The following is a 27,649-nucleotide window of genomic DNA, read 5'->3' as shown; positions in this document are numbered from 1 at the left end:
GCAAAGAGTCGGACACGACTGAGCGACTGAACTGAAACTGACTGATGTACATGATACACTCTTCTAGAGGTTTCCCCCACTGTCCAAAAAAAAAAAAAAGAGTTAAAAAACTTTTAAATTACTAAAGTACTAAGTTTACTGTGGAATAAGAAGTAGTTAAAACTGAAATAAACAAGTTTCCCATTTAACCTTTCAGCTCAATTTTATGTTTGGCAAACATTAGGTATACTTTACAAAAGTAGTTAAATCAGAAATAGTCCACTGCATACACTGCAACTCTCACTTCCCCCAATTCCCTTCACTTATATGTACTTTGAACATTTGTATTCCAAATTAGTCCTTTTTAAGATTTTTCTTTAAATGGCAAAACATCAGTTTTCAAACCAACCAATACAATTATGCATAAAGAAAATATCAATAATTTTCTACCCTGTGACGATTAAATTTTGTGTCAATCTGACCTTGCTACAGCGCCCAGTTGTATGGCAAGCGCTAGTCTAGGTGTTGCCATGAGGGCATGTGCAGCTGTGGACAATATCTACAATCAGCTGACTTTAAGATTACACTCCGTACTGGCCTTCCCTGCTTAGGAATCTGCCTGCCAATGCAGGGGTCACGGTTCTATCCCTGCTCAGAGAAGATCTCACGTGCCGAGGGGCAGCTCAGTCTGTACTCCTGGGCCCGAGCGCAACAGCTCAGGACTCACAACTACTGAAGCCCATAAGCCCTGGAGCTCTGCTTCGCAACAGGAGAAACCACCGCAATAAGCTCCCCCTCATCGAGACTAGAAACAGCCTGCGTACAGGAACAAAGCCAAAAAATAAATAAAAGTTTTTTAAAAGCATGTAAAAAAAAATTACACTCCATAATATGGGTGGGTCCCATTCAATCAGTTAGAGATCTTAGGAGGGAAAAACTGGTTTCCCAGAGAAAGAATTCTGACTCAAGACTAAAACAGAGGGAGTTCCCTGGCAGCCCAGTGTATTCACTGCCTCAAGCCGCATGGCACAGCCAAAGAAAAAAAAAGACAAATAGAAACCCTGCCTGAGCTCCCAGTCCGCTGTCCTGCGCAACTGCCCTATAGGTTTTAGACTTGCCAGCCTCCCACAATCACATAAGCATATTCCTTAAAATAAACCATGCATGGGCACACACACTCATCCCACTGGTCCGCTTTTCTCTGGAGAAGCCTAATCTACAACCTTTACAACCATTCCCTACTGACCTAAGTTTATGCTTTTTCCTCTAAGCGATGAGGTCATGATATACCTATAGAGGTCTACATCCTAACTTTTTTCCTATATAATAGCATATCATGGACATCTGCCCAGGTCAGCAGACTGAGATATAACTCATTCTTCTCCTGAGTCCCATGGTAAGCCACTGTATGGATTATTGTATCAGCAAGGGACATATAGGCATAGGGAGTTTCCAGTATTTTGCTCTTGGTTCCACAATTTGCATCAAGCTTACAAGCAACTGATTCATCCATGTCTTTGTCTTCTATTCCCATACTCTGCTTCAGGATGGAGCAGCTGTCATCTACCAAAAATTTACCATCAGATTTTCTCAGCTGTGCATTTAAAAATAGATAGCCTGGATTCCATGCCCAGTGTGTCTAACAGGTGCCCGGATCCAGTGGGATGTGAATTCTCCAAGCATTTAAGGTTCACCAGCAGCCAGCTCTTTCCACTGACCTTCACGTGAACTCGATCACATAAAGGTGTGTCATCTGATCTCTTAGGTAGGGGCCCAGAGACCACAAGGCTCCCTTTTTTTTTTTTTTTTGCCAATTCTGTTTTTTCAATAAACCACTGTGTTTAATTCAAATGTTAAGACAGGCACGTAGAAAATATTTTCAAGTAAAAAAAATAATAATGAACCAAGTCTGCATTTCACCCTCTGGTTGTTTTATACCCAACCAGAGGTGTCCGCCTAGCCAACAGTTAACCAAGGATCCTGCCATCGTCAGGCGCTGGAAGAAGGGCTGAGGGGTCCTGAAATTTCAAGGCCCTGACGGCATCCCACCTGTGTTCCATTATCTCAAAGCCGCCTTGCCCAGCAAACCCAATGAGCCAAATTCACTGGCCTCTGCGGAGCTGCAGACTGGGAGGCCACACACGTCTCCAGGCAATTAGTAAGATGATCTCAACAGCTTCTCTAAGCAGAGAGAAATGTCTGCAGCCACTTTCACGAACGCCAGACCTACTCCAGCTTCCTGGACGTTTTAGAGCTTGTCTTTGTTCAAATGTTTCTATGCATCTGAAACAACCACAAATCATTTTTATTATTATATATTACTACAGTTTATTAAATAATGACACAAGGCTTATGCCACATTTTCCAACAATGTTTAAATAAAGAGCTCAAAATATAAAGGCTTATGAAAACTTTTATAGTCTTTATATAATAATATACACAATTTCTGGTGCATGAATAAATACAGAAAACAGAAGCCGTTCTTTATATCACAATCAGCCCAACTTAGCCATCAGCGATTACACAAATCCACAAGCAAACAAACAAAAAACCCACTTTCTTCATTTGGGTTATAAAAGCTAAAAATCCCTTTGCTACATTTAACAATGCCCAAGGGGGTACAGGGAGGGAACTTATAGTCACAGCCCCAGAGACAAGGGGACCAAGTCTCCCAGTCCTTCAAGTTCTTCCTTGGTTAGAAGCTTCAACAACTGCATAAGTCTTTCAGGGAACAGGAAAAAAAAAAATCAAAACAGGTTAAGACTCTGTTCTATAAGGTATTTATAATAACTCTGCACTGAAGAAATACAAAATTTTTGTCTTTAAAATGTGCTTACCTTTTACAGAGGGGTTTGGTTTTCTTTTCATCCTGGTATGAACATGTACATATTTGAATAAACTGATATAATGAATATTACATGACATTCAATCTTTTCATGGTCTTCAAAATGAACTCCTACTGTTTTAAGAATTATATGTATACACAATGTTTTCTACATTAAGGGAGAAAAACAAAGAATGGTTCATAAAAAGTCGCCCTTTAAATTCAAGGAACCCAAAAGTGAAAGCCTGTCTATAGAAAGCCCTTACACCAATGGAATGTTCTGGTAAGAAGAGAAGTCTCCTCTCTAAAGATATGGTTTAGTACGAGGGACGAGGCCTGAAGGGGCTCAGCTCTCTAGTATCACATCCGGAGCTGGTCAGCGAAAACTAGACTTCCATCTGAATCTTGAAGCAATCAACACCTACCTGCCCCTCTGACCGCCTCCTTTCTTGCCTTAGTTCTTCCTTCTGGAACAGAAATCCTGCTTCACAAAATCTTATTTTCAAAGTCAGCATTAATATAGACGGCAAGGTGAGAGAGACCGGGAGAAAAACTGCCCAATCCCAAGAAAAATCTGCGTGCCTTCTATTCTGCTTCGAAGGAGGAAGCAGTCCAGGGGCTGGACGGACTGGGAACCTGCATATACCACAAAGGTGACTGTCCTGGAGCCCCAGTGAGCACGTATTTACTGTTACTCTCACAGGGCTTCCCAGGTGGCGCAGCAGGAAGAATCTGCCTGCCAACACAGGAGACACAGCTTCGATCCTGGGTCGGGGGGATCCCCCGGAGGAGGACATGGCAACCCACTCCAGTACTCTTGCCTGGAGAATCCCATGGACAGAGGAGCCTGGCGGGCTACAGTTCATGGGGTCGCGCAGAGTCGGACATGACTGAGCACGCTCTAAGGGTAGAACCAAAGTTACCCAAGTGAATGCTGAATATATTTTCTTTCCTAGGGATGTCTTCTAGAAGCATAAAGGTCCTGGGACTCTCTCAGAGTCACTTTTTATTTTGAAAAGAGTAAGAGAAAGACGAGAAAGAAGAATAATATCCAGTCTTTAGAAGAAAAGAAGGAAGCTATTATATACCTCTTATCAGACTCTAGGTATACAAAAATATTGCTTTTCAAATTTCAAGCAAGGATTAAGGAAGTCCAAGACAGGAAATATTTTAACAAACGTGACCAGAACTAAAGTAAAACCCGGGAAATCTGAAAAAATCAACTCTTCGATTAATTTGCCACATTTCACTAAGGGAAATATAACAGAACGTTAGCCTCTTTCTTTCACAAGAGTTTCATCACAGGACCTCACTTGGGAGTAGTCCCTGATAAAATGACTCTCTTCACACACAGGAACTATTTATTCTGGAATTATGGCTATATGACACCATGATGTAAAGACACATATCCTACAAGTCCAGTAGTAGGAGCTACTGTTTTCTTCACGTGACGCTCAGTATCAATAGATCTTATTATCCCCATTGTACAGACTGGGAGATGGAAACTTTGCTAATATCACAAATTATTGACTTGGCCAAAAAGTTCGTTCGGATTTTTCCCACGCTCTTACAACCTGAACAAACGTTTTGGCCAACCCAGTACTACCATTACCTAGGACAGAACCCAAGTTGCTTAAACACACCTCCCACAACACAGACTTTGCTACCTTCCAAGCCAACCTCTCACACCATCAAGAGTTTAGATGGTAATACTTTGTAACAATTCCTCACAAAGGTCCAGCGGTCAAAGGCCTAAAAATCACTTATTATAAGTGAAAGATCCTGCCAAAATAGGAAATTACAAAGCAGTGCAATGTTCCAGGGATCTCTATCCTGCCCTGTTTATACTTGGGGTACACCAGGTCTCCATGTGTGAATTTCTTCAGCAGACACGAAGCCAAAGCCCCCCAAAAGCTCAGGAACGTAACACCGTCTCAGACGTTCTATCCCACAGTTCCAAAGAGCTTCTTCAGAACAGTCTGGGAGTCTTGGCTATGGGCTGAGGTGCAGCAGGAGTTACTCTTCACCTGAAGGAAATGGTCCACAGTTCCTGACCTTCATGCAAGTTTTCTTTAGCAAGAAACATGCATTTCCTGTTATCTTTGATGTCGAAGGGCACTTGAATGGTAAGGACTAGTGTTTGGTGTTACAGTCGAGGCCATTAAACGTTTGGTGCAGGGTGTCCGATGCCGGGACACAGTGATCCAAGCTAACCCAGCCCTCACCTGTTGCTCACACCTTAATCTGTGGCGGGCCAAGCAGTGAGAAGCAGTGGGAAAGACAGGAAGCTTCGCTATTTCAGAAGTGAGCGTTTTCAGAGGATGTCTCATGCAATCTTGTCTTGTCACAAATCCAGTTTCTTCAGCTGCTCATAGGTCACAAAGAACTGCAGGTGTATTAGTTAAGGCTGACATTTTATGCCATCTTAACCCTGACATATCCAAACAGACCCACAAATAGCACATACCTCCTAACAAACAGGTCTGGGCAGACCATGCGCTGGGGGCGTGATGAAACACGAGGGCCCCACCCTCAACCACCCCAAAAGAGCTCCCAGGGAGCCTTCCCAAGATCGGCCTGAACAGACAGACCACAGCTGAGGCACACAAATCCCTTGCATCCGCTGCCACAGCCTCTGGGAGCACATCCACACTGCTAGTTTTTCTAACGTTGGGGAGGAATATACAGAATAGTGAAGTCTGTAAGAGAAGGCAGCAACCCTGGGAAGTTCTCCTCCAGGGTGGCCGGTAGGCAAGCTTCCATGGGAGGGAAGCACAGATAATGAGGAACAAGGCTGGTAAAGCAATTATCCTTCAATTAAAAATAAATTTTTTTTTTTAAGTAGAACAAGAGTGGTAGAAACCAACATCTCCTACTTTATAATTCTGCCCTTTCATTCCTAATAAACTGTCATTTCTTTCCTGCCTCTCACTTTGGCATGGAGGACAAACTGCTAATCAGGCAAATAATTCCCGAGCTAAGTCCTATCATTAGACACTCTCAAGCATTCTAGAACATAGCTGCCAAACCACATCCTGCCCAAGGGTGGCCAGGGATTTACAGAATAAATAAGTCCTTGCCTCTCTCTGAAATCATAAACACACTCAGCTCCTAGAGCAGAGTCTAAATAAAGGTTTTCACTGATATCACTGGCTTTCAAGAACACCATCATTAAACCAAGTTTCACAGAGCCTGGCAGAGAGACTTTCTACCTGTGTATAAAGAAACTGAACAGTTAACTTCTTGAATGAGAAGAATTCAAAAGAGAAAAAAAATCTACTTTTAATTATAATTAATAACCCGATAGTTTATGCAAACAACATTCTTTAGGTATATCTTTGTTCAGATCTACTGCAACAGAAAAGGATACGATAATATTCCAAGGACCAAGTCTCAACCAATTTGGCCAAAACCCTTTATATAGAGCAAAAAACCCTTCATTCTTCCATGTCTGTTAGAAGGGAGCGGAGGGAAAAGAAGTTAGTGTCCAACTTTCCAATTATGTCAAATATGCCTTAATAATTAGTAGCCAGACTGAACTGAACTGGTCTTTCTTAAAAATAAAATTCTGTTGGGAGGACTATCTACGAAATCATTGCCCACTGCCTTTCTTTGTTCTTTAAAGCTTTCTGCCTAGGTGAGGATTCAGGCTCTGTACCAAACCATCCCACACCCAAAGCGAACAGGAGCTGGGTGAAGAAGTGGTGAGATTTAACTCCAAACTAGAGTCTACTGTCTCCTTGCCATGTGGACTCACAACAGGTCATAAATTAGAAAGGGAGGCGACAGGGATAAAGATATAATTCAGGGGGCCTTTACTTCATGTGGTTGGATGGACAACATCAAGTATCTTTGCTTCATTAAAGCGGTATTTTGGTGTCTAGGGGTGTGCCAGCATCATGATGGAAAACACCAACCGCAGAAGTGGCCCCTCATCTTTGGCTGCTGGCAGTCCAGTAGCAGAGACAGGCCCAGACCCTCATCTACTCATCAACAGTAGGCCCAGTTATTTAAACCGAGAATTAAGGCTAAGATTCATGGGTTCCTTTCAGAGACGTCTGAATGAAGGATATTCAGTCCAGTCTGACTCAACAAGAAGGCGATATATTCCGGAGGCAGACAGGGTTCTATTGCCATCACAGAAAATACGAGTATTTTCTCACCCTTCACAGCAGAGCAGAGACAGAAGAAAAATGAACTTTCATTTCTAAATATTCATTTAGATTTTGTATTTATAAAAGCCCCTGTTTTAGGCAAATACTCTGTACCATCTCAAGGCTTTAGGGCATCACTCATCTTAGTTATAGCAAGCCTCAAAACTTAGATGCTTCTTTGATTAAATAAATATAAAATACATATATATATGTATACACATATTTGGGGGGCAGTTGCACAGACAGAAGCAATCCACAGAATGCTGAAGACTAAGTAAATGTGCTTATTTCACTAGTGCCCCTTATATTAATATATCATATTCTATGAACAAGCCTTTATTATTATGCTTATACTTATAATAAATATATATACACTATTTCCACATAACATTATTCCAGGCACCATGCTAACTATTTCGGCAGTATTATTGCAATGATTTTTATAATACTCCTGTGACACGGGTGGTCTCACTGTGCCACTTGTGAGGAAATCGAGGTGTACACTGTCTGTACACAGACCAGAGTCACAGGATTACAAGGGACAGAACCAGAGGTTCTTCGGGCTCCAAAAGTAGAAACTCGTCAGAGGATAACATGGAAGCCAAGAAGCCCCAGAAAGGACTCACAACAGTGTACAGACGGACAACCCCACTCACCTGTAGCAGGCAATCCAGGGTGCCTGTGTAGCCAGGGCATTTGCCATCTCGGAGCACTCTCTGGTTCATCATACGCGTTCTCACCACGTCCACAGGGTTGGAGGCCAGGGCTCCCGCCAGCCCACAGGTGAAGCTTGAGCTGTAAGGAAGAGACCATTAGAAAAGCATATCAAAGGAAACGGCCTCCTCCCAAATTAGGTTAATGTGTAACAGGTAACAAGACAGAATACATCCGAAGAAGGACCCGATCTAAAGCGCTACTGCTGCTGCTGCTGCTAAGTCGCTTCAGTCGTGTCCGACTCTGTGCGACCCCATAGACAGCAGCCCACCAGGCTCCCCCGTCCCTGGGATTCTCCAGGCAAGAACACTGGAGTGGGTTGCCATTCCTTCTCCAGTGCATGGAAGTGAAAAGTGAAAGTGAAGTCTCTCAGTTGTGTCCGACCCTCAGCGACCCCATGGACTGCAGCCTACCAGGCTCCTCCGTCCATGGGATTTTCCAGGCAAGAGTACTGGAGTGGGGTGCCATTGCCTTCTCCGCTAAAGCGCTACACAGACTTCTAAACATCAGCACTGTTTATCCTGGCTTATAAATCCCAGTCTCGGCTAACAATACCTTTGAGGTTCTGGACTGTCACGGAAACAGGAAGAAATACAGAAACATACAAGGAACATCTTCCAAGGATGATCTACTGTGTCTATCTATTCACCTATAAGCAGACATCAGAGTAATTTTGGCCGTATCATAACTATCCTGTTCTAAGAGATCAGAGAAAAAGATTTCCTCACTATAATACGATGCCCACTGGGGGCCCGTGGTACCACTAAACTGATACCTGGACCATAGACCAGTCCTGGTATCAACTAACTCAAAGAGTCGGGTTTCATAGCTTCGGAGCTACTAACACTTTGAACAGATAATTCTTTGCTGTGAACATCTTTCCTGTGCAGTATGAGACGTACGTGGTTCACTAGCCTCTACCTAGTAGATGTCACTGGCACTCCCCGTCCAGCTGAGGCGTAAGAATCAGAACAGTCTCCGGAGCTGCCAAATATCATAGAAACAGAGTAGAAAAGTGACTGCAAGAGCTAGCGGTTGGGGGAAACAGGGAAGAGGTTGGGAAAGGCATGCAAACTTTCAGTTTTAAGATGAAGAGGGTCTTATAAAGCAACTTGTTGCTGTTTAGTCACTCGTCCTGGTCTGACTCTTTTGCTACCCCAGGCTCCTCTGTCCTTGGGATTTCCCAGGCAAGAGTACTAGAGTGAGTTGTCATTTCCGTCTCCAGGGAATTTTTCTGACCCAGGGATCGAACCCGAGCTTCCCGCACTGGCAGGTGGATTCTTTACCACTGAGTCACCTGGGAAGCCCTATAAAGCAACTATACTCCAAAATAATTAATTTTAAAAATAATAAATGAATAAGGTCTGAGGGTCTAATATATAATATGGTGGTTATGGTTGATAACAGTATTACACATAATTTAAATTTGCTACAAGAGTAGAATAATTTTGTTCTCACACACAAAATGATGGATGTGTTAATTAACTGGATAGGGGTAATCATTTCACAATTCACATATGTATCAAATCACATTGTGTACTTTAAATATCCTACAATTTTACTCGCTAGTTATACCTCAATAAAGTTGAAAAAATTTTTAATATAAAAATAAAAGAATGCTAAACACGATCATAGATGTGTAATAAAGCACATATAATATACATCTGTGGGGCTTTCCTGGTGGCTCTGTGCTAAAGAATCCACCTGCCAATGCAGGAGACTCAGGTTTGATCCCCGGGTCAGGAAGATCCCCTGGAGGAGGGCACGGCAACCCACAACAGTATTCTTGCCTGGAGAAACCCATGGACAGAGGAGCCTGGCGGGATACAGTCTACATGGTCATAAAAAGTCGGACACGCCTGAGCACAACACAGCAATATATTTTTGTAGACGTACTTACACGTGCATAGAAAAACCTGAAGGTACATTATCAAACAGTTAAAAGGGCTACCTAGGTAAAAGGATAAAGGCTTATTATACCTTTTCCTGCTTCTCTTCTGTACCATAATTTTCAAACATGATAATATAATACTTTTATAATAAACTTTCTTTAAAATGTCTAAAGTCACGCATACCTAAAACATTAATTAAAAAAAAAAAATCCATAAACCTACAGGAAATGGGTATACACCGTGTCTCCCATCAAGCCTGAGAGAATCAGATGCTTCTTGGTGAGGTCATAGACTGGCAGCTCCACGCCGACCACAATAGCAGCCCTCTGAGCAGTAAGGGACACACCCTGGGTAAAAACACCAACATGAAGATTCAGACATCTCTCCCCCACAAACGACGGCCAGTTATTATGGCTGCCTGCTGGTGGGTAGAAATGCGGTGAGAGAGCAGAAAAACGCAGAGGGTAAGAAGTCAGAAGCGCCAAAGTCTAATTCTGATTCCGGTACTAACTGTACGCCCTTCACCAGGACAAGCGCCTCCAGTTTCCTTGTATGTATGGGGAGGATGGGACTGGATCGCCTTTCGGATCCATTCTACGGACTGACAGTCCCTACGATACTAGGAAATAGCATTCCATCCCAGTGCCTGATTAACGGTCTTCACAGAAGCCATGAGACCATACCACTGAAAAAACCCAACCTAACTGTAAGCCCTTCTAAGAACTTAAAACAGGAAAAAACAAAAACAAAAATTCAGCCTTCACAGCATTTCTTCCATGTGAATTACACAAAAGTTACCGTAAAATCATGACACATTCCTGATGTAAAAATCATGACATGCTTTCATTTTACAAATTAAGGAAGAAGATCCCTTCAAGGGCAGATGTTATTGGTCAGTTACGTCATTACGCCATTTGGATTAGATAAAATAATGGAAATAGGGACAACAAAACCTTTTTTTTTTTTTTGTAAAGAAGAAGAACCAAGTCAGCTCACCTTCCACAGTCCTCTCGTCCCCTCTTGCTGGTAAATGTTAATGAAGTTGCCTATCATTCCTCCTTGAAGGGTGCTGCTTTGGGCTTGCATCCGTATCTAGAGATTAACGACTAATGTGAGAAAGAAACTAGCATGTTTCTCCCCAGATTCAGGAAAAAAAAAAAAAATCAATCTGCTGTTTAATAACCATTAAAAGAAAAAAACTGTACCATATATATTACTATAAAGCTAGCTTAAGTTTATCTGGATTGGTTCTTGGGCACTTTGGAATCATCAAAAAGCATCGAGGAAAGTCCAGAGTATTCCAGGTAGTAGCTCATTAAGTGTCAAAACAAAATTATTATTATTATTATTAATAGTTTTTTGAAATGGAAAGAAAATGGCATATTTCCCTCTAGGTTACTAAGCAGGAAAGATAGACTCTGAGTGTTAATTCTTCACATAATTAATGAGTGTCCAGCATGCCTGGCAGCATCAAGTGTGGGCAAGCACCCTTCTTAAATTAGTTACTCCAAGCCACTATGATTTCCCTCCAGCCAAACCGAAAGGTATGCGGACGTGCTGACCAAAGGACAGCCATGTGACGCCGTCACCCTCTCTTACACTTGAACTTACGAGTGAACTTTACCACAGCCATGGAATTCACATGACCGAGATGCCAACATAAAAATAACGCTTGATGCAGCTCTCCACGTTCTTAAAAATAAAGAAGGACTTTTCACTAAAACCTGGTACCTTGTTTTGTCTGAGGGAGCACACGCATTTACCTCTAACTCTAAAGGTGATCGCTACTGCCACGGTAGCATGGGGAAATCAGACAAAATGCGGGAACCTGCCTCTCCGTGCATGTAAGAGGTGAATGGGTGTGGAGACTTCTCCAGCGATCTAACCCCAGCATGGGGTAAACTTAGAGCCTGGTAGTTCTCTTTGGCCCTGTGTAACGGTAGCGTCCCTGCCGTGTACAGCTTTGATGTTATCAGAAGCTCCCATTAGACTAAAGACTGCAGGTGGGGTCCTTGCCTTAGTCATCCTTGGATTCTAAGCACACAGGACACCAACTGGCACAAAGCAGGAGCGCAATGAATGCTGCTTGCAACAATGGGGGGGAAGGAGACGGAGGGAAGGAAAGGGAGAACTTGAGACGGTTCAGACAAGGACGTGCACCTAATTTTGAGTTTGTTAGTCCCAAGGGATTGAAGAAGGCTGTATCCTGGTACTGTCGGCAAGGTCATCTAACAAGGTATGTCTACTTGTGGTTAAGTAAATATTTTCTTGATTATTTCCTGGAGTCAGATTAATGGCTAACGTAACGCCTTCAGAAAGGGTCACCAATGTGCAGCCTCGACTGGTGTAACACTTGCAGTCCACCTATTTTCATGAACCAATAAAACACAGGAGATTTTTCAATGACAAATGAAATGCATCCAAGCCTAAACGTTTTTCTCTGGTTAGTCACCAAAACCTCCCAAATCACCACAGCCTCCAAGAAGGGGCTCTACTCGTGAGCTCCCCTGTATCAGTGGGAAATCCCCTAGTGCGTGTTTCTAAGTTAGAGGCTTCCCGGCACTAAAACCGTGAACAGACTCGCACGTGCATCATGATCTGAGTGTTGATCTCATTAAGAAAATGCAGAGTGTGCCTATAAGATACAAGGCTGTGGTGGTGGTGTAAGTTGTGTCGGACTCTTGTGACCCTGTGGACTGTAGCCCCCCAGGCTCCTCTGTCCGTGGAATTCTCCAGGCAAGAATACTGGAGTGGGTTGCCAGTTCCTTCTACCTGGGATCTTCCCGACCTAGGAATCGAACTCGGGTCTCCTGCATTGCGGGCAGATTCTTTACCAACTGAGCTATGAGGGACGCCCAAGATATAGGGCTGCCTACCTTCAAAACATCCGTTGGATTAGCAATGCTTGAGGATATGACTCCAGAGAGAATCCCACAGACCACATTTATCAGAAGGGTTTCATCTGCAAAGACATATTATTTGACTTTTCACATACACAGAACTCTTCATGTGTGTACTGCACGTACAAATGAGATTCACTTACATACCACTTGTTCACTTAGGAGAATAAAGAAATATATGCTTAACAAAGTAAGTGATTTTAAAAGAATTTGGGATTTTGTTGGCAGGAGAGATTTTTCTCAGGAAAAACTTTTTTTTTTAATTCTTTTTATTCAGGGTTTTTTTTTTGTTTTTTGGCTGCACCACTTGGCTTACAGGATCCTACTTGTCCAACTAGGGACTGAACCCAAGTCCTATGAGTGGAAGTCATACCTACTGGACCTCCAGGCAAGTCCCACAGCAAAATTTCTTGATACCTAAGAAGGAATGTGAATTATCACGGAAGAGTAACCATCCATCAATCCACTCGTGTGTGTAAATGTTAACTATTGTAAATAAGATGAGGTAATACACCATGGTAAGACAACAGAAGATACCCTATGAGATAACGTGGAGATAAAACTTTCAAGCACACCATACTTATTTGGAATACACTGAAGCACTTTTAAAGCGTCTTTGCTCCTGCTCGCTGCTCTCACCCAACAGAGACTGGTGCTCATTCCTTTGTAAAAACAGGTAGGAACTTCCATGGATTAAAGCAAAGTCAAAGAATCAACCAGCAATAAAATAAAATAAAATCAGAGTTCTTAACACTAAGAAATATAGCCTGCTTTCCTGAAAAATAGGTGATAATTCCTAGGATTTTAGAGAATTTTAAGTAGGCTAGAACTATAATGACATACTCCCTAGTCTGGATGTTGTGGAAATAACTCGTTAAGAAGCTTGTAAATTGCTCTTTTTTAACTGCTACCCTCCTAAATTCAGCCAATAGCTGACATGCTTTAGGCAGAATTTGTTTAGACTTTATGCCCAAAGTTCTCCTCTGTTCGTAAACCACTTGAGTAAAAAGACAAACAACCCACCTCCTGTCCATAAGTGGAAAAAGGATTCCCCACTCACCTTCTGGACGCTCGACAAATAACCGCTTCAAGCTCTGGTAGGTGCCTATCTTGATGGTGCCATAGGAAGCCTGGCGTAACATCGCCGGGGCGATCCTGCCAAACCAACGGACAAAGGGACACAGAAATTCTTAAGAGTCACTGAAACTCCTCTAGAGGACGCACACAAGGGACACAGTCATATTATCTGCCTTCTGCAAACTACGCTAAGATGGATTTTTCTTAAAAGACCAAAATCCAGCAAACACACAGGCAGGTTCAGTCAAATGTGTGCAAGTTATTAGCTCCCCAAGTGACAGCTCAATGCTCTGTATTTATCCTCAGTGAAAACGTACACAAATACGTGAACACAGAGTTCTGTTTTCCTGATTGTGGAGGGCTCTCCGTTCTCGGGACAGAGTCCCTGATGAAATCTGGCCTGTCAGCATCCTCCAGGGTTTCTCTGAAGTTCACCACCCACCTCCCTGGGGGCCCTTTTTCAGTTATTCCCTCTCTTTCCAGGGACCCTCCCCAATCTCAGAACCACCTGGCATTCACACTCCTAGGCTCTCCTGCCACGCTTACCACTTCCTTCTTAGGCTGCAACTGGGCTTCCCTCCAACCTCTCCATCAATACCCACGCCCACCAAAATGGGCCCAGGGGACATCTCAATTACTAAATCAAATGATGGTTTTCAATCAGTATCTTATGAAGCCTCTTCGCCTTTGTGGTACCTGCTCCAGCCCACCCTTGGCCCTGCTTGCAATCATCTCCTCCCTAAGCCTCTTCCACTCCTCTTCTTTCTCTGCACAGCCTATCTCTGTCCTCTGGGGTGGCCAGGGATTCTGTCCTTCCTCTCTTCTCTCCAGCCCCACGCACTTGCCAGATAAGCTCATCTACTTACATGGCTTCAACTGCCCAGAGTCTGCTGACTCCTGAACTCATGTTTCCAACGCTGATTCTAGGAGCATTGCCACCTGCTTCCCAGATTTCTCAACTCACACGCCCTACACCTACCACCAGAGCAAGAGTTCACACTGAGCTAATTACCCCCACTTCCAAACGATCCGCCCTCCTCTTCTGGGTCCTAGACCAAGGAACGGAACCTCCATCTGCATACGGGCCAGAACCGGAAGAGACATCAGCCTGCCTCCTCCTTTCCCACCACCTCCATGGATGAGGTCACACACTATATGGATGCTCTGCCCTAAACAGTTCCCTCAGGGCAGGAGCTGCTGCTGGACTACCACCCGGCTCCCTTGCTAGCTGACTCCAGGATTCAGCAGGTAGAAGGTGGGAGGGAGGGCAGGAGGGACAGGAAGAAGCAGAGGATTTCCCCCTCTCCCTGGGCACTAGCAGAGCACCCTCGACCGCTCCTACAGGCTCCTTCAAGGCTCCAGCTCTGGGAGGCTCTGCTAACACTGTTCTTTTGTCCTTGTTCCTTTGGTCCTAGCCTGGGTAACAATTTCTCATTTTGCCAGTTTCTAGGTAACCCTTCAATTGTTCCCTTAAACCTTAAGCAGCCCTTTTATTAAAGTGAAAGTGTTAGTCGCTCAGTCGTGTCCAACTCTTTGTGATCCCATGAACTGTAGCCCACCAGGCTCCTCTATCCACGGGATTCTCCAGGCAAGAATACTGCCGCGGGTAGCCAATCCCTTCTCCATGAGATCTTCCCGACTCAGGGATCAAACCGAGATCTCCTTCACTGCAGGCAGGTCCTCTACCACTGAGCCACCAGGGCAGCCCCTTTCATCAAATCTCCCTTCGTTGAAATCATCCGAATGATGGTCTCCTGCAGGGCCTCTGATAGAGGCAGGGTCCCTTCTTAATCACTTTCCTATCCAGCGCCTACAGCAAAATGTTCACTAAACGCTGGACTAAAGAAAAGCTGTTCACTGCAATTCTTGTCCACGGAGAATATGACATCATCTTCGTTATGGTAAAAAGCTCAGTAATGACCAAGGGGAAGAGGAAAAAAATAAACTACAGAATGTTTCAAAAGAAACATAATTTTTGTACCATTATCTGTATTTGACTATGGTAAAAAGTTTTAACACAACATTCACTATATAAAACACGTAGAAAACAAAGTTGAAATGAAAAAAATCAACCATCGCTACTTGTTCTTTTCAAATACACCCTGAACTTGGACTTTTTCTCTGTGACATCTCAGTGTGGAGTCTGTCCACTTGAAACGTCTACTTACCCCGAATACAGCGCTTTCAGGCCTTCCTCTCTGCCTATTCTCACCAATGCATGCAACATTCCTCGGTATCTGATTTCTTTAAAGTTTGCATCGTTCTTCTGGCCTTGAATCTGTAGTCGTGTCTTGGTTAAATCGATTGGAAAGGTACCTTAAAATTTTTCAGAAGGAAATGTTCCACTTAATAGAAAGAAAGTCCACTAAACAAAGGATAAACAGTGACTTATTACTGAGGAAACATTCAGACTAAGGAGCAGAATTAAGAAGTTGATACTTTTCAGTCTTCTACTTATTAAAAAAAAAAATTAAGAATCAAAAGATTTTTTTTTTTAAACACGTAACTATTTTCTTTTCCATATATTTGTATTTATGTCCCATCTTTTTCTACACAGGATGTGAAGAGGCTGCACTGATGTCTCAAGTAGGTACTTGGAATGCTTTATACAAACAGGATATCCATTTAAAAATCTAAGTTACTGGGAATTCCCTGGCAGTCCAGTGGTTAGGACTCAGCGCTTTCACTGCTACGTCCCAGGTTCAGTCCCTTGTTGGGGAACTAAGATCCCGCAAGCTGTGCAGCATGGCCAAAAAATAATTATAATAAAAAGATAAAAATAAAATAAAAGTTGCCATTTTTCCCACATGTGAAGGCTAATATTGTGTTCAACATGAATGGAGTTTCTCACTGTGTGTTACAGCCCAAAGTGACTCTTGCTGCTGCTGCTGCTGCTGCTGCATAGTCACTGCAGTCACGTCCGGCCCTCTGTGACCCCGCGGACCATGGCCCGCCAGGCTCCTCCGTCCATGGGATTCCCCAGGCAAGAACACTGGAGTGGGGTGCCATTTCCTCCTCCAATGATAAAGTAAGAAGCGAGTGAAGCGAGTGACGTGAAGTCGCTCAGCCGTGTCTGACTCTCTGCAACGCCATGGACTGTAGCCTACCAGGCTCCTCCGTCCACGGGATTCTCCAGGCAAGAGGACTGGAGCGGGTTGCCATTTCCTTCTCCAAAAGTGACTCTTAATAGAGGCTAAAATGTTTCCTGTAGTACCTAAGAGAGAGTCCATCCAAATATACACACCCGAACACAGTAACCGTGAGCCACTGTGTCAATGAGTCCACAGAGGAAACCTAAGGCAGGGGTGGGTGGGCCAGTGGCTACAGTGTCCCAACCCATCGGCTCCAGTCCCTGCGGCCACAAGGGCAGCCTCTATCCCAGGTGAGCAGTGACTCACCTAGCACCTGGCACGCAGCAGCATCTCAGTCAACGTGGGTTTCATTTTGTTGTTTTCCTTTTGGCCACAGCAGGAGGCTTGTGGAACCTTAGTTCCCTGACTAGGGACCAGCCCGGGTCCGCAGGCAGTGAAAGCTGGAAGTCCTAACCACTGGACCGCCAGGGAATTCGCACCAATCACCAACATGTGTTGAATGAATGATTCGAGGAATAAACAGAGGAACAGACGGGATGTGGCGGGAGACAGAGCTGACGAAGTCATCAGCAGGACATGGACAACGAGCATGACGGGAACACGACGCCGCGATGACGGTCGCTCACCTCTGGCTCGGGAAGATCGTGGGGCTCCCTAAACCTCTTTATAGTCAAATGTGTTCACAGGGACAGAGCGGGAAGGACAATAAGGAGAATGGGGACAGATGTCAGCCAGCAATGTTCCATGAGGCTTTCATTAGGGCAACTTCAACCTTCTCCCCACTGAACTTTGAACCCTAAACTGCTAATAAGCAGTCAGAGTCATTGTTTACCTTTTTTTTTTTTTTAATATTTATTTATTTGGCTACATCAGGTCTTATGACACTTGCGTCATACGGGATCTTTCCTTGTGACAAGCGAGCTTAGCTGCCCCATGGCGTATAGGATCTTAATCCCCACACCAGTGATCAAACTGATGTCCCCTGAATTCTCAACCAATGGACCACCCAGAAAGTCCCTATTTTGTCTTAAAAGATTCCCAAGAAGAGAAAGAAATTTTGAATTCTAAGATGAAGTGTTTCAAAATTTCACATTCTGTGTTTGAACTACACTCACACCAGAAGTCTTTCAATATCCAATTATTGTGACCAGGAGTCTAAGCCTCGTGGTATGCAGCAGGCAGCTGGCCAGCCTCCGCTCTGGGCTCCTTACTCACCGCACTCCGCCGTGATGGAGGCCAGGCCTCCGTACACGAAGGGTTTCCAGTTCAGGGCCGACATGCTCACCGCTGTCTGTCGTTCACAGAAGCATAGCCCCCAACGGGGTTTTTCCTGGACACAAAAGGAAGACGTTTCAATGGAACTTCTCACACAGCCAGTTTCTTTTTAAAACTTGTGTTCCACTTGGAGATGGGCCTCCCTGGTAGCTCAGATGGCAAAAAAAAAAACCTGCCTGAAAATGCAGGAGACCCAGGTTCAACTCCTGGGTCGGGAAGGTCCCCTGGAGGAGGTCACAGAAACCGACTCCAGTATCCCTGCCTGGAGAATCCCATGGGCAGAGAAGCCTGGCGGGCTACAGTCCACGGGGTTGCAAAGAGTCAGATGAGGGTGCCACCAGACGCTACCGTGGAAACCCCCCCCCAGTTCCCAAGCCTCACCTTATAAAGCAAAGCACCCCATCTCGTAAACCCCAGATCACTTTATAAGTGGCCTTATTTCTCACCGAGGCCATAAATAATCCAATAAAATTATACCTTGCATGTATGTGAATAGTGTGGTACAGTGATGGCGATTTTCTGGGTGGCCTGTGTTATCTTCGACCTGTTCTTCAACACTTAATAAATACTTGCTATTAGCTTGCCATTGTCTTAGTGAGTCCCTCCCGGGAGGCAATGAAGTCCTTCAGATTCACCGAAGTAGGGAAATGCTGCAACCCAGTGAGTGTCACAAGCTAAAATGATAATTACTGACCTAACATGGCCACAGCATACTTCCAGTTTATAAAGTTACCTCTCTTCTCTTACCCATACTATGTCACTACTTGTGAGGAGGCCCGGGATGAAGAAACAAGGCTGACTACGGGGTGAGAGCCTCATCACTTCCTTCCTCATTCATAAAGCTCCAGTTATTAACCTCTAGGTTTTTCAATTCTCCATCCTCTTCATCGTCAAAACATCCAAGGCAACCAGTCAGGGGTAGAGCCCACACCTTTATTCACTAAGCAAAATAAAATGCCCAGCTGTTAGGCCTGTTGTGGAAATTAAGTATATTTTTTAAAACTAACACAAAAAAGACACTCACAAAGGCTGCCTTCCATCCTCCTTTGAGGCTACGTCCCCTCACTCACTGTGACATACATGCCCGCACCTGCCACAGCCAGGCCCCCACATTCATTATATGTTCTGCAGCTTCACGGGATTTCAGCTGGCAAAGCTGGGCTTGTGCCCGTTAAAAGGAGACACGAGGAAACTCCCCCACTTCTGTATATATGCTGTCAACTTTAATTCTTGTCAGTTTAAAGTAAAATTGCATTCAGTGGACCAAAAAGTTCGCTGGGGTTTCTCCTAAGATATTGGAAAACCTAGAATGACCTTTTTGGCCAGTAATTTACTATAGTTGTTGGCAAGCAATCTGCCCAAGGTTTTTACTTTGTAGGTCCGGGGAGTTTTTCCAGGTTTGTACTTCCCAGGAGACCTAACACAAGTCACTACTAATGCCAGTTCACAAGATGGCCAATCGGCTTAAACCAAGAGAAGACACAGGAACTCAAAGGGGACCCTGGTAGAGTGATAAACTGATCTCTACTCCTCATTCATGGACATTAGCTAAATTCAGAGTAGCTACAGATGGGTAAAGTAGAAGGCTCCCTAAGCATGGAACTTAAAAATCATCATGTTTAAAAAAAAAAAAACACACACACACACACATTTTATGTATTTTTCTAACAAAGAACAAGCACTGCTCCCAAAAATTCATCTAATATCCTTAAGTTTAATATTTGTACTTAACTAATTCTTAGCCTTACTGAAGTCAGAAGTAAGATAATGATTAACACTATAAGTTACAAACTGTAAAACACATTAATAATAAATCCAATAATCCATGTATTGTCCTCAACCCACTGACTTCAGGTTAAAAAACAATAACCACGTAACAGTGATATGCAGAAGTACTGTAGGTTGCCATTATAAAAGTGCTCAATATAAAGGATTTCAGTGGATCCCCCCACAAGAAGTTTGGGATAGGACAGAAAAACAGACCAGGAAAGCCAGTTTCAGGAACACTCCTTGTCCAAAGCCACATGGCCAAGGGGGCAGAAATGGACCTACAACCCCCAAACTTGATCCCAAGTTTCATGTTCTTTCTGCTACTACCTGAGGCTGTACATGATCAAAAGGAATGATGGTGTTTTAATTAAGGAGAAAATACTACTAAGCAGCTGTGAATACTACTGATGAGACACACCACAGAAACAATAAAAATGTGCTTAATTTAAGAGAAAAGTCTTAGAAATATATATACTCAAGTGAAAGTGAAGCTGCTCAGACTTGTCCGACTCTTTGAGACCCCATGGACCGTAGCCTACAAGGCTCCTCCACCCATGGAATTTTCCAGGCGAGAGGACTGGAGTGGGTTGCTATTTCCTTCTCCAGGGGATCTTCCCGACCCAGGGACTGAACCTGGGTCTCCTGTACTGCAAGCAGACGCTTTCACCATCTGAGCCACTAGGGAAGCTCCTAACAATACCAGAAGGTAGTCAATTTGAAACAGTTCAGTCACTCAGTCGTGTGCAACTCTTTGCAACCCCCACGGACTGTAGCACGCCAGGCTTCCCTGTCCATCACCAACCCCTGGAGCTTGCTCAAACTCATGTCCATTGAGTCGGTGATGCCGTCCAACCATCTCATCCTCTGTCGTCCCCTTCTCCTCCCAATCTTTCCCAGTATCGGAGTCTTTTCCAGTGAGTCAGTTCTTTGCATCAGGTGACCAAAGTATTGGAGTTTCAGCTTCAGCATTGGTCTTCAATGAATATTCAGGACTGATTTTCCTTTAGGATTGACTGGTTTGATTTCCTTGCAGTCCAAGGGACTCTCCAGAGTCTTCTCCAGCACCACTGTTCAAAAGCATCAATTCTTCAGTGCTCAGCTTTCTTTATGGTCCAACTCTCACATCCATACACGACTACTAGAAAAAACCATAGCTTTGACTAGACAGACCTGTCAGCAAAGTAATGTCTCTGCTTTTTAATTTGCTGTCTAGGTTGGTCATAGCTTTCCTTCCAAGGAGTAAGCATCTTTTAATTTCATGGCTGCTGTCACCATCTGCAGAGATTTTGGAGCCCAGAAAAATAAAGTTCGTCACAGTTTCCATTGTTTCCCCATCTATTTACCATGAAGTGATGGGACCAGATGCCATGATCTTAGTTTTCTGAATGTTGAGCTTTAAGCTTTTTCACTCTCCACTTTCACTTTCATCAAGAGGCTCTTCAGCTCCTCTTCACTTTCTGCCATAAGGGTGGTATCATCTGCATATCTGAGGTTACTGATATTTCTCAATCAATCTGAATAGGGATAATTAATTTTTCCAATATACAGTATACAGATGGTATTATTTTTTCCAGAGTTTTTTTTACTGAGGCAAAATTCACATACTACAAACAAAGCATCAGAGCAAACAACTCAATACTCAGTACTCAGAGCACTCAATACCTTCGCAGTGTTGCGCCACCAGCGCCTCTATCTAGTTCCAAAATATTACATCACCCTGTGGCCAGTGAATTGGAGGTTCTTTCTTCATAACGAAAGAATTCAGAGATGAAGCAGAGAAATTAAGAAAGTAAAAGCGAAAGTTTATTTAAGCAAAGAGGGAGAACAGGCTTAGAGCTGCCACCCACAATTTCTTTGGCAAGCTGGTTGCGAGGAGCATACAAATAAACGAGCAGAATATTTACTGGAGAAGGATGAGCCTGGGGGTTATATTCCCTGATTTTCATCCCAGCCCCATTTTCCTGAGAAGAAGGATTTCTGTCTTAGGGATTTAGCTCAGATCAGAAGTGTCACGGCATCAGTGCAATATGGGTACTTCTTATCTGTAAGACTTTGCTGCTGTTGAGTTGCTCAGTCGTGTCTGACTCTTTGGGACCCCATGGACTGTAGCCTCCCAGGCTCCTCTGTCCATGGAATTCTCCAGGCAGGAATACTGGAGTGGGTTGCCACTTCCTTCTCCGGGGGATCTTCCCCACCTGGGATCGAACCTGCATCCCTGGCATTGGCAGGCGGATTCTTTACTACTGAGCTACAGGGAAGCCCTATTGTAAAGAGAGCACAGTGAGCAAAGGATTATATTTGGATGCAGGTGATTCCCATCTTTCCCACCTTTCTTTGCTTTTCAGATCCCTATCATCCAAAATGGTGTCAGTTTCCTGTCAGTCTGAAGGTTCCTGTTTTTCTTTATCTGCATACGGACCCTCGCTGTTTATAAGATGCTTGATTTCCTGCCACCTGGCCCCTGCCCCCATTTCTCTACTCAGACCTAACTACCTGCCTGCTGTAACTAACAACTCCAAAAGGAAATCATTAACCATTCCCCACCCCTCATGGCCTCTATGATTCTTATTTTCTTAGCTGAGACACTATATGTGCTGAGTAGAACACAGGACTCCTTTTTAGCAGCTCCTAAGCTGTCTGAGGTCAGCAATACATGAACTGTGAACTTCCAGATGTTCAAGCTGGTTTTAGAAAAAGCAAGAGAGTTTTAGAAAAAGCAAGAGAGTTCCAGAAAAACATCTATTTCTGCTTTATTGACTATGCCAAAGCCTTTGATTGTGTGGATCATAACAAACTGTGGAAAATTCTGAAAGAGATTCAAATACCAGACCACCTGACCCACCTCTTGAGAAATCTGTATGCAGGTCAGGAAGCGACAGTTAGAACTGGACATGGAACAACTGACTGGTTCCAAATAGGAAAAGGAGTACGTCAAGGCTGTATATTGTCACCCTGCTTATTTAACTTCTATGCAGAGTACATCATGAGAAATGCTGGGCTGGAGGAAGCACAAGCTGGAATCAAGATTGCCAAGAGAAATACCAATAACCTCAGATATGCAGATGACACCACCCTTACAGCAGAAAGTGAAGAACTACAGAGCCTCTTGATGAAAGTGAGAGGAAAGTGAAAAGGTTGGCTTAAAGCTCAACATTCAGAAAACTAAGATCATGGCATCCAGTCCCATCACTTCATGGGAAATAGATGGGGAAACAGTGGCTGACTTTATTTTTCTGGGCACCAAAATCACTGCAGATGGTGATTGCACCAATGAAATTAAAAGATGCTTATTCCTTGGAAGTAAAGTTTGACCAACCTAGACAGCATATTAAAAAGCAGAGACATTACTTTGCCAACAAAGGTCCATCTAGTCAAGGCTATGGTTTTTCCAGTGGTCAAGTATGGATGTGAGAGTTGGACTATAAAGAAAGCTGAGTGCTGAAGAATTGATGCTTTTGAACTGTGGTGTTGGAGAAGACTCTTGAGAGTCCCTTGGCCTGCAAGGAGAGCCAACCACTCCATCTTAAAGGAGTGTTCTGGGTGAAAGTGAACACCAGTCCTGGGTGTTCACTGGAAGAACTGATGTTGAAGCTGAAACTCCAATACTTTGGCCACCTGATGCGAAGAGCTGACCCATTTGAAAAGACCCTGATGCTGGGAAAGATTGAGAGCAGGAGGAGAAGGGGACGACAGAGGATGAGATGGTTGGATGGCATCATCAACTCAATGCACATGGGTTTGGGTGAACTCCGGGAGTTGGTGATGGACAGGGAGGCCTGGCGTGCTGCGGTTGATGGGGTCACAAAGAGTCGGATACGACTAAGTGACTGAATTGAACCTGTCTGAGGAGCTTCTTAGAAGTACAGATACTAGGGCCCCCCCCCACTGAATGAGGACCTTGGGAGCATCCCCAAGCATCAACGAGTCAAATAGTGATGGCAAACAACGCCTTGGAATACTTATCACTTAAATAACTTAGGTAGTTGATCAGGCAGTGATGACACTACAGACAGTTCTTTTGATTCATCTTATTTAGCAGTGATTTTTAGCAGTGTTTGTAGAAATGGATACATACAAAATATACACACACACAGAAGTACAAAAGATATCCTCTACAACGTCAGCAAAAATGTATGGGAAATGGATTTTACCTTCTGGTCTCTAACTAAAAATGCTTTTAAAAAACCGTATTGTATATGACTTCATGCCATCTCACCCATTAAATTTCCTGGTTCGGTCAACACTTTTGTTTTGCTAGTTTAAATGAGATTTGGCTCTTTTTTTTTTCTGTCGGCTTTAATATTAGGTTTTTAAAACCCAGAGGTTCTGGGTTATACTCATATGCAAACACTCAATTAGGGTGCCACACTGCAGCGGAGCGGCCTCCCACAGTTTTGAATCACACACCCATGAGCTCCCATTCAGATGTACCCTCACAATACCTTATCTTCCACAAACCAGAGTCCTGCTGGTATTCCTGGTTAAACTGTACGAAAGTACTTTCTATTCAACTCTTAATAAGATATTCAAAAGTTAACTAAAAGTAGGGTAAAAATAACTTCGGGGCTCTTCTCTTTTCCTTTCCCAAAGCTAGGGGGGTACATGACTGAGCAGTTAAGACTATTGTGCCTTCCCAGGTTATTGTTTGCAGAGTCAAAGAAAGAATAACTCGGCTTAAATAACAACTCCAAAGCATGAGTAATTGGGCAAGCATCCAAACAAGAAGAGATTCTGGTTAATACTGGAATAGAGGGGTCCATAGGTCCAGTAAGCGTACTGGCCAAGGCTAGCTGTAACAGGGCTTCAGTTATCTGGGGCTGAAACCTCCGTTCCGCATTTCAACCGTTTCTTTGTTTTAGAGCTCTCTTTGGAGGGGTTCTCCTCACACACATTCCTTAACTTGCTAGTTCAATTTTTGGCGTAAACCCCAACTGTACTCAAGTGCCAAGACTGAAGGCCAACAGAGTCAAGGAGATTGGAGTGTCCCTTAGCAATCACTAGTGTCTGAGCAGTAGTTCAGCCTGAGATTCACGGAGGGACTTACAACTTGCAAAAACTCCGGCGTCCTGCATGGGGCGTGGCTGTCGATCACTTATCACTATGCTTTCTTCTTCCGGCCCCGCCTCCTAGCTAAACTAAAACCCAGAGACCACTTCTCTCGAGCTGCGAACACAGTGCTAACAATGGCCGTCATTATTAATACATGACATGCATTAACGTCAGGCACTGCTCTGTTTTCCACATAAAAGGTTTTGGTTAATCTCCATGACCTTATGCAATAGGTATCATCATCACGTTTCACAACTGAGGACAGCCAGCCTCAGAGAGGGAAAGTGACTTTGCCAAGTCACACAGCAACGAAGGACTCAAACTGAGCTCTCCCTGAGGGAAAGCTGATCTTCCTCTACGTACTACAAAGCCAAACACTCTTTTCCAAAGGCTGTTTAAAAAACACATTGGCGCAAATAATAAGAATACAATAAAAAGTGGGGGTGGGCGTGGGAGGGTAGGAAATCAACATATTAAAAATAAATGTATGATTTTCCTGAGGGGGTATATAAACATTTCGTAACTATTAATAAACAAAAAAGTGTTTCCCGACCGGAAATGTCTATATAAATCAAGAATTCCAAAGCATTCTCTCTACACTTGATAGGTTACATAACCTATTACATTTTCTATAACTTTAATATTTATCTTCCTCACAGCATCTATACAGCTGCAAAGAGAGGTAATTAAATACAGCAACCGCTGCCAGAACTTCTGAAAGCTTTCCAAGTTTCTCTTATATAATTAACCCTGGCTAAGTTCTTTCAGTATAACAGTGCTCCCTTTTCAGTTCCCAATCTTAAACCGCAATCCAGTCTCTAAACTTCGGTGCGCTCAAAAATCTTTGTTCCCCGCAGGGCTGTCTTCCATGGATTTTTCCTATATCCCATTCTTTTTAAAGGTTCAGGACGAAAAACAAGCTCATCAGACTCATGAAACGTGGTATTTTAAAAGAGTCTTAGGAATCTATCTTATCTCATATGAATTAACTGAGTCACAGAGCTTGGCAGCAGCAAAATCAAGAGCAAAATTTACGCCTTTCAACTTTTCTCGCAACAGGAGGAGCACGAAACTAGACTCTCGCAGGGCTACGACACTTTTAGCAGTTCTTGCGCAGGAACAATGTCATTGTAAACGCTGTACACGAAATTAATCACACCTAGAACTATGCTAAAACCCTTAGCTACATTAACTTTCCGAGCAAATGAATTCCACCAGTCCATGAAAACGTGAGCCAACCTGGCGTGTTCCAGGAGCAACTCAAAGAGAGGGCCCTTTCCCAGAGTACGCAGCTCGCCCGGCCCCGGTTGCACGCTCTTCAATGAATCGCAGGTGTGAGCGATGCAGAGGCAGGTGAAACGCACCGCGGCTGCAAGGGCGCACACGCCGGGATGCAAGACGGGCGTCACACCTGATCTCGGTGACACTGGGAGAGAATCACCCCCCACGCCGCCGAGTGATGAGAGCCAGGAACCGGCCCTCCTGCAGCATCGGCCCGACCGCAGGCAGCGGCAGCACCAGGAGGGGGGCGCACCCCGGAACCTCACGCCCCACCAAGCCAGGCCCAGCACGCGAGCCGGAGAGCAAAAGCAGCCCCGGGAAGGCCCCACCCGCGCCGGGGCTCTCCGGGACCCGGCCCCGATCCCCAGCCCCCTGGCCGCGGCCGACCAGGCAGCGCCGCTGCGTAGGGGCCCGGGAGTCTGGCGCCGGTGATTCTGGGCGCCGCTGGGTACTGGGGGGGCCGGCCGGAGGAGGGGCGACCGGCGCTGCCGCGGCCGGAAGGCCAGACACTTACCGGCCGGCGGTGGCCCTGCGCCTTCTCCGTCCCGGGGTGTGCAGCGGACGGAACCGGCGGCCGCGCGGAAAGAGGCAGCAGAGAGGCGGGGGCGACCCAGGGGCCTGCGCGCGGCCCCGCCCGCCGGCTCGGCTCCTATTGGCCGCTCCCGGCACAGGCCACGCCCCGGCCGCGTCCCAGGCAGTTGGGGGCCACCAGGCTGTGGACCCGCTGGACCCCGGGCCTCGTCTCTGGCGGGGGCGGGAGCTCCCCCGGTAGCGGTGACGCCTCCTACGGCCTCGAGATCGACGCCGCAGTGAAACAGAAACTTAAGAGCCATGGAAGAGCCCTCTGCAATGAGAAGTAAACTTGCTCCCTTTTTATTTAAAACCCGGCTTTTTAAAGTAAAATTTATAAACCAACTGAAGACTTGTTCAGTAGACTCTGCACTAAATTTAATGCTAACATTTCACAATATTTGCGTTCTCTTTCAGTGTATAGGGTTTGTTTTTCACCCTGAATTATTGGACTGTTGCAAACAACACTGCTTCACCCCCTAAATATTTCACCATTAGGACAAGCAAGAAATTTAATAGTTTCAGTCAAATCCAATATACTGTCCATATTTAAATTTCTTTTGTTGTCCCTAAAGGTCGCTTACTCCTTGGAAGGAAAGTTATGACCAACCTAGATAGCATATTCAAAAGCAGAGACATTACTTTGCCGACTAAGGTCCGTCTAGTCAAGGCTATGGTTTTTCCAGTGGTCATGTATGGTTGCGAAAGTTGGACTGTGAACAAAGCTGAGCGCCGAAGAATTGATGCTTTTGAACTGTGGTGTTGGAGAAGACTCTTGAGAGTCCCTTGGACTGCAAGGAGATCAGCCCTGGGATTTCTTTGGAAGGAATGATGCTAAAGCTGAAACTCCAGTACTTTGGCCGCCTCATGGGAAGAGTTGACTCACTGGAAAAGACTCTGATGCTGGGAGGGATTGTGGGCAGGAGAAGGGGATGACAGAGGATGAGATGGCTGGATGGCATCACTGACTCGATGGACGTGAGTCTGAGTGAACTCCGGGAGTTGGTGATGGACAGGGAGGCCTGGCGTGCTGCGATTCATGGGGTCGCAAAGAGTCGGACACGACTGAGCG

At 44.6% G+C, this 27,649-nt stretch overlaps 1 protein-coding gene across 1 annotated transcript; it reads right to left on the bottom strand.

The window, feature by feature from the left end:
- Nucleotides 1–2,374: 2,374 nt before the first annotated feature.
- Nucleotides 2,375–26,759, bottom strand: SLC25A30 (solute carrier family 25 member 30). Its single transcript, XM_069601281.1, has 10 exons — nucleotides 26,522–26,759; nucleotides 17,848–17,962; nucleotides 15,709–15,856; nucleotides 13,524–13,618; nucleotides 12,440–12,525; nucleotides 10,560–10,655; nucleotides 9,786–9,910; nucleotides 7,614–7,752; nucleotides 6,174–6,254; nucleotides 2,375–5,189 (listed from the first exon to the last, which is right to left on the bottom strand). The coding sequence occupies exons 2-10, from the start codon at nucleotides 17,909–17,911 to the stop codon at nucleotides 5,148–5,150; spliced, it is 876 nt and encodes a 291-aa protein (XP_069457382.1). The 5' UTR covers nucleotides 17,912–17,962; nucleotides 26,522–26,759; the 3' UTR covers nucleotides 2,375–5,147.
- Nucleotides 26,760–27,649: the final 890 nt, after the last annotated feature.

Source organism: Ovis canadensis, chromosome 10 (assembly GCF_042477335.2).
Source record: "Ovis canadensis isolate MfBH-ARS-UI-01 breed Bighorn chromosome 10, ARS-UI_OviCan_v2, whole genome shotgun sequence".
NCBI classification, from domain to species: domain Eukaryota; kingdom Metazoa; phylum Chordata; class Mammalia; order Artiodactyla; family Bovidae; genus Ovis; species Ovis canadensis.
Note: the sequence above shows the minus strand (reverse complement) of the source record. Positions and strands in the feature narration are given on the sequence as shown.

Bases quoted from the DNA above. Each gene is read 5' to 3' on its own strand.
- SLC25A30 (XM_069601281.1), bottom strand. From the start codon at position 17,911: ATGTCGGCCCTGAACTGGAAACCCTTCGTGTACGGAGGCCTGGCCTCC. The intron at 13,619-15,708 runs GTAAGTAGACGT...TTGGTTTGGCAG, and splicing joins CTGAAAGCGCTGTATTCGGG to GATCGCCCCGGCGATGTTAC. The intron at 10,656-12,439 runs GTAGGCAGCCCT...GTTAATCTCTAG, and splicing joins ATCCAACGGATGTTTTGAAG to ATACGGATGCAAGCCCAAAG.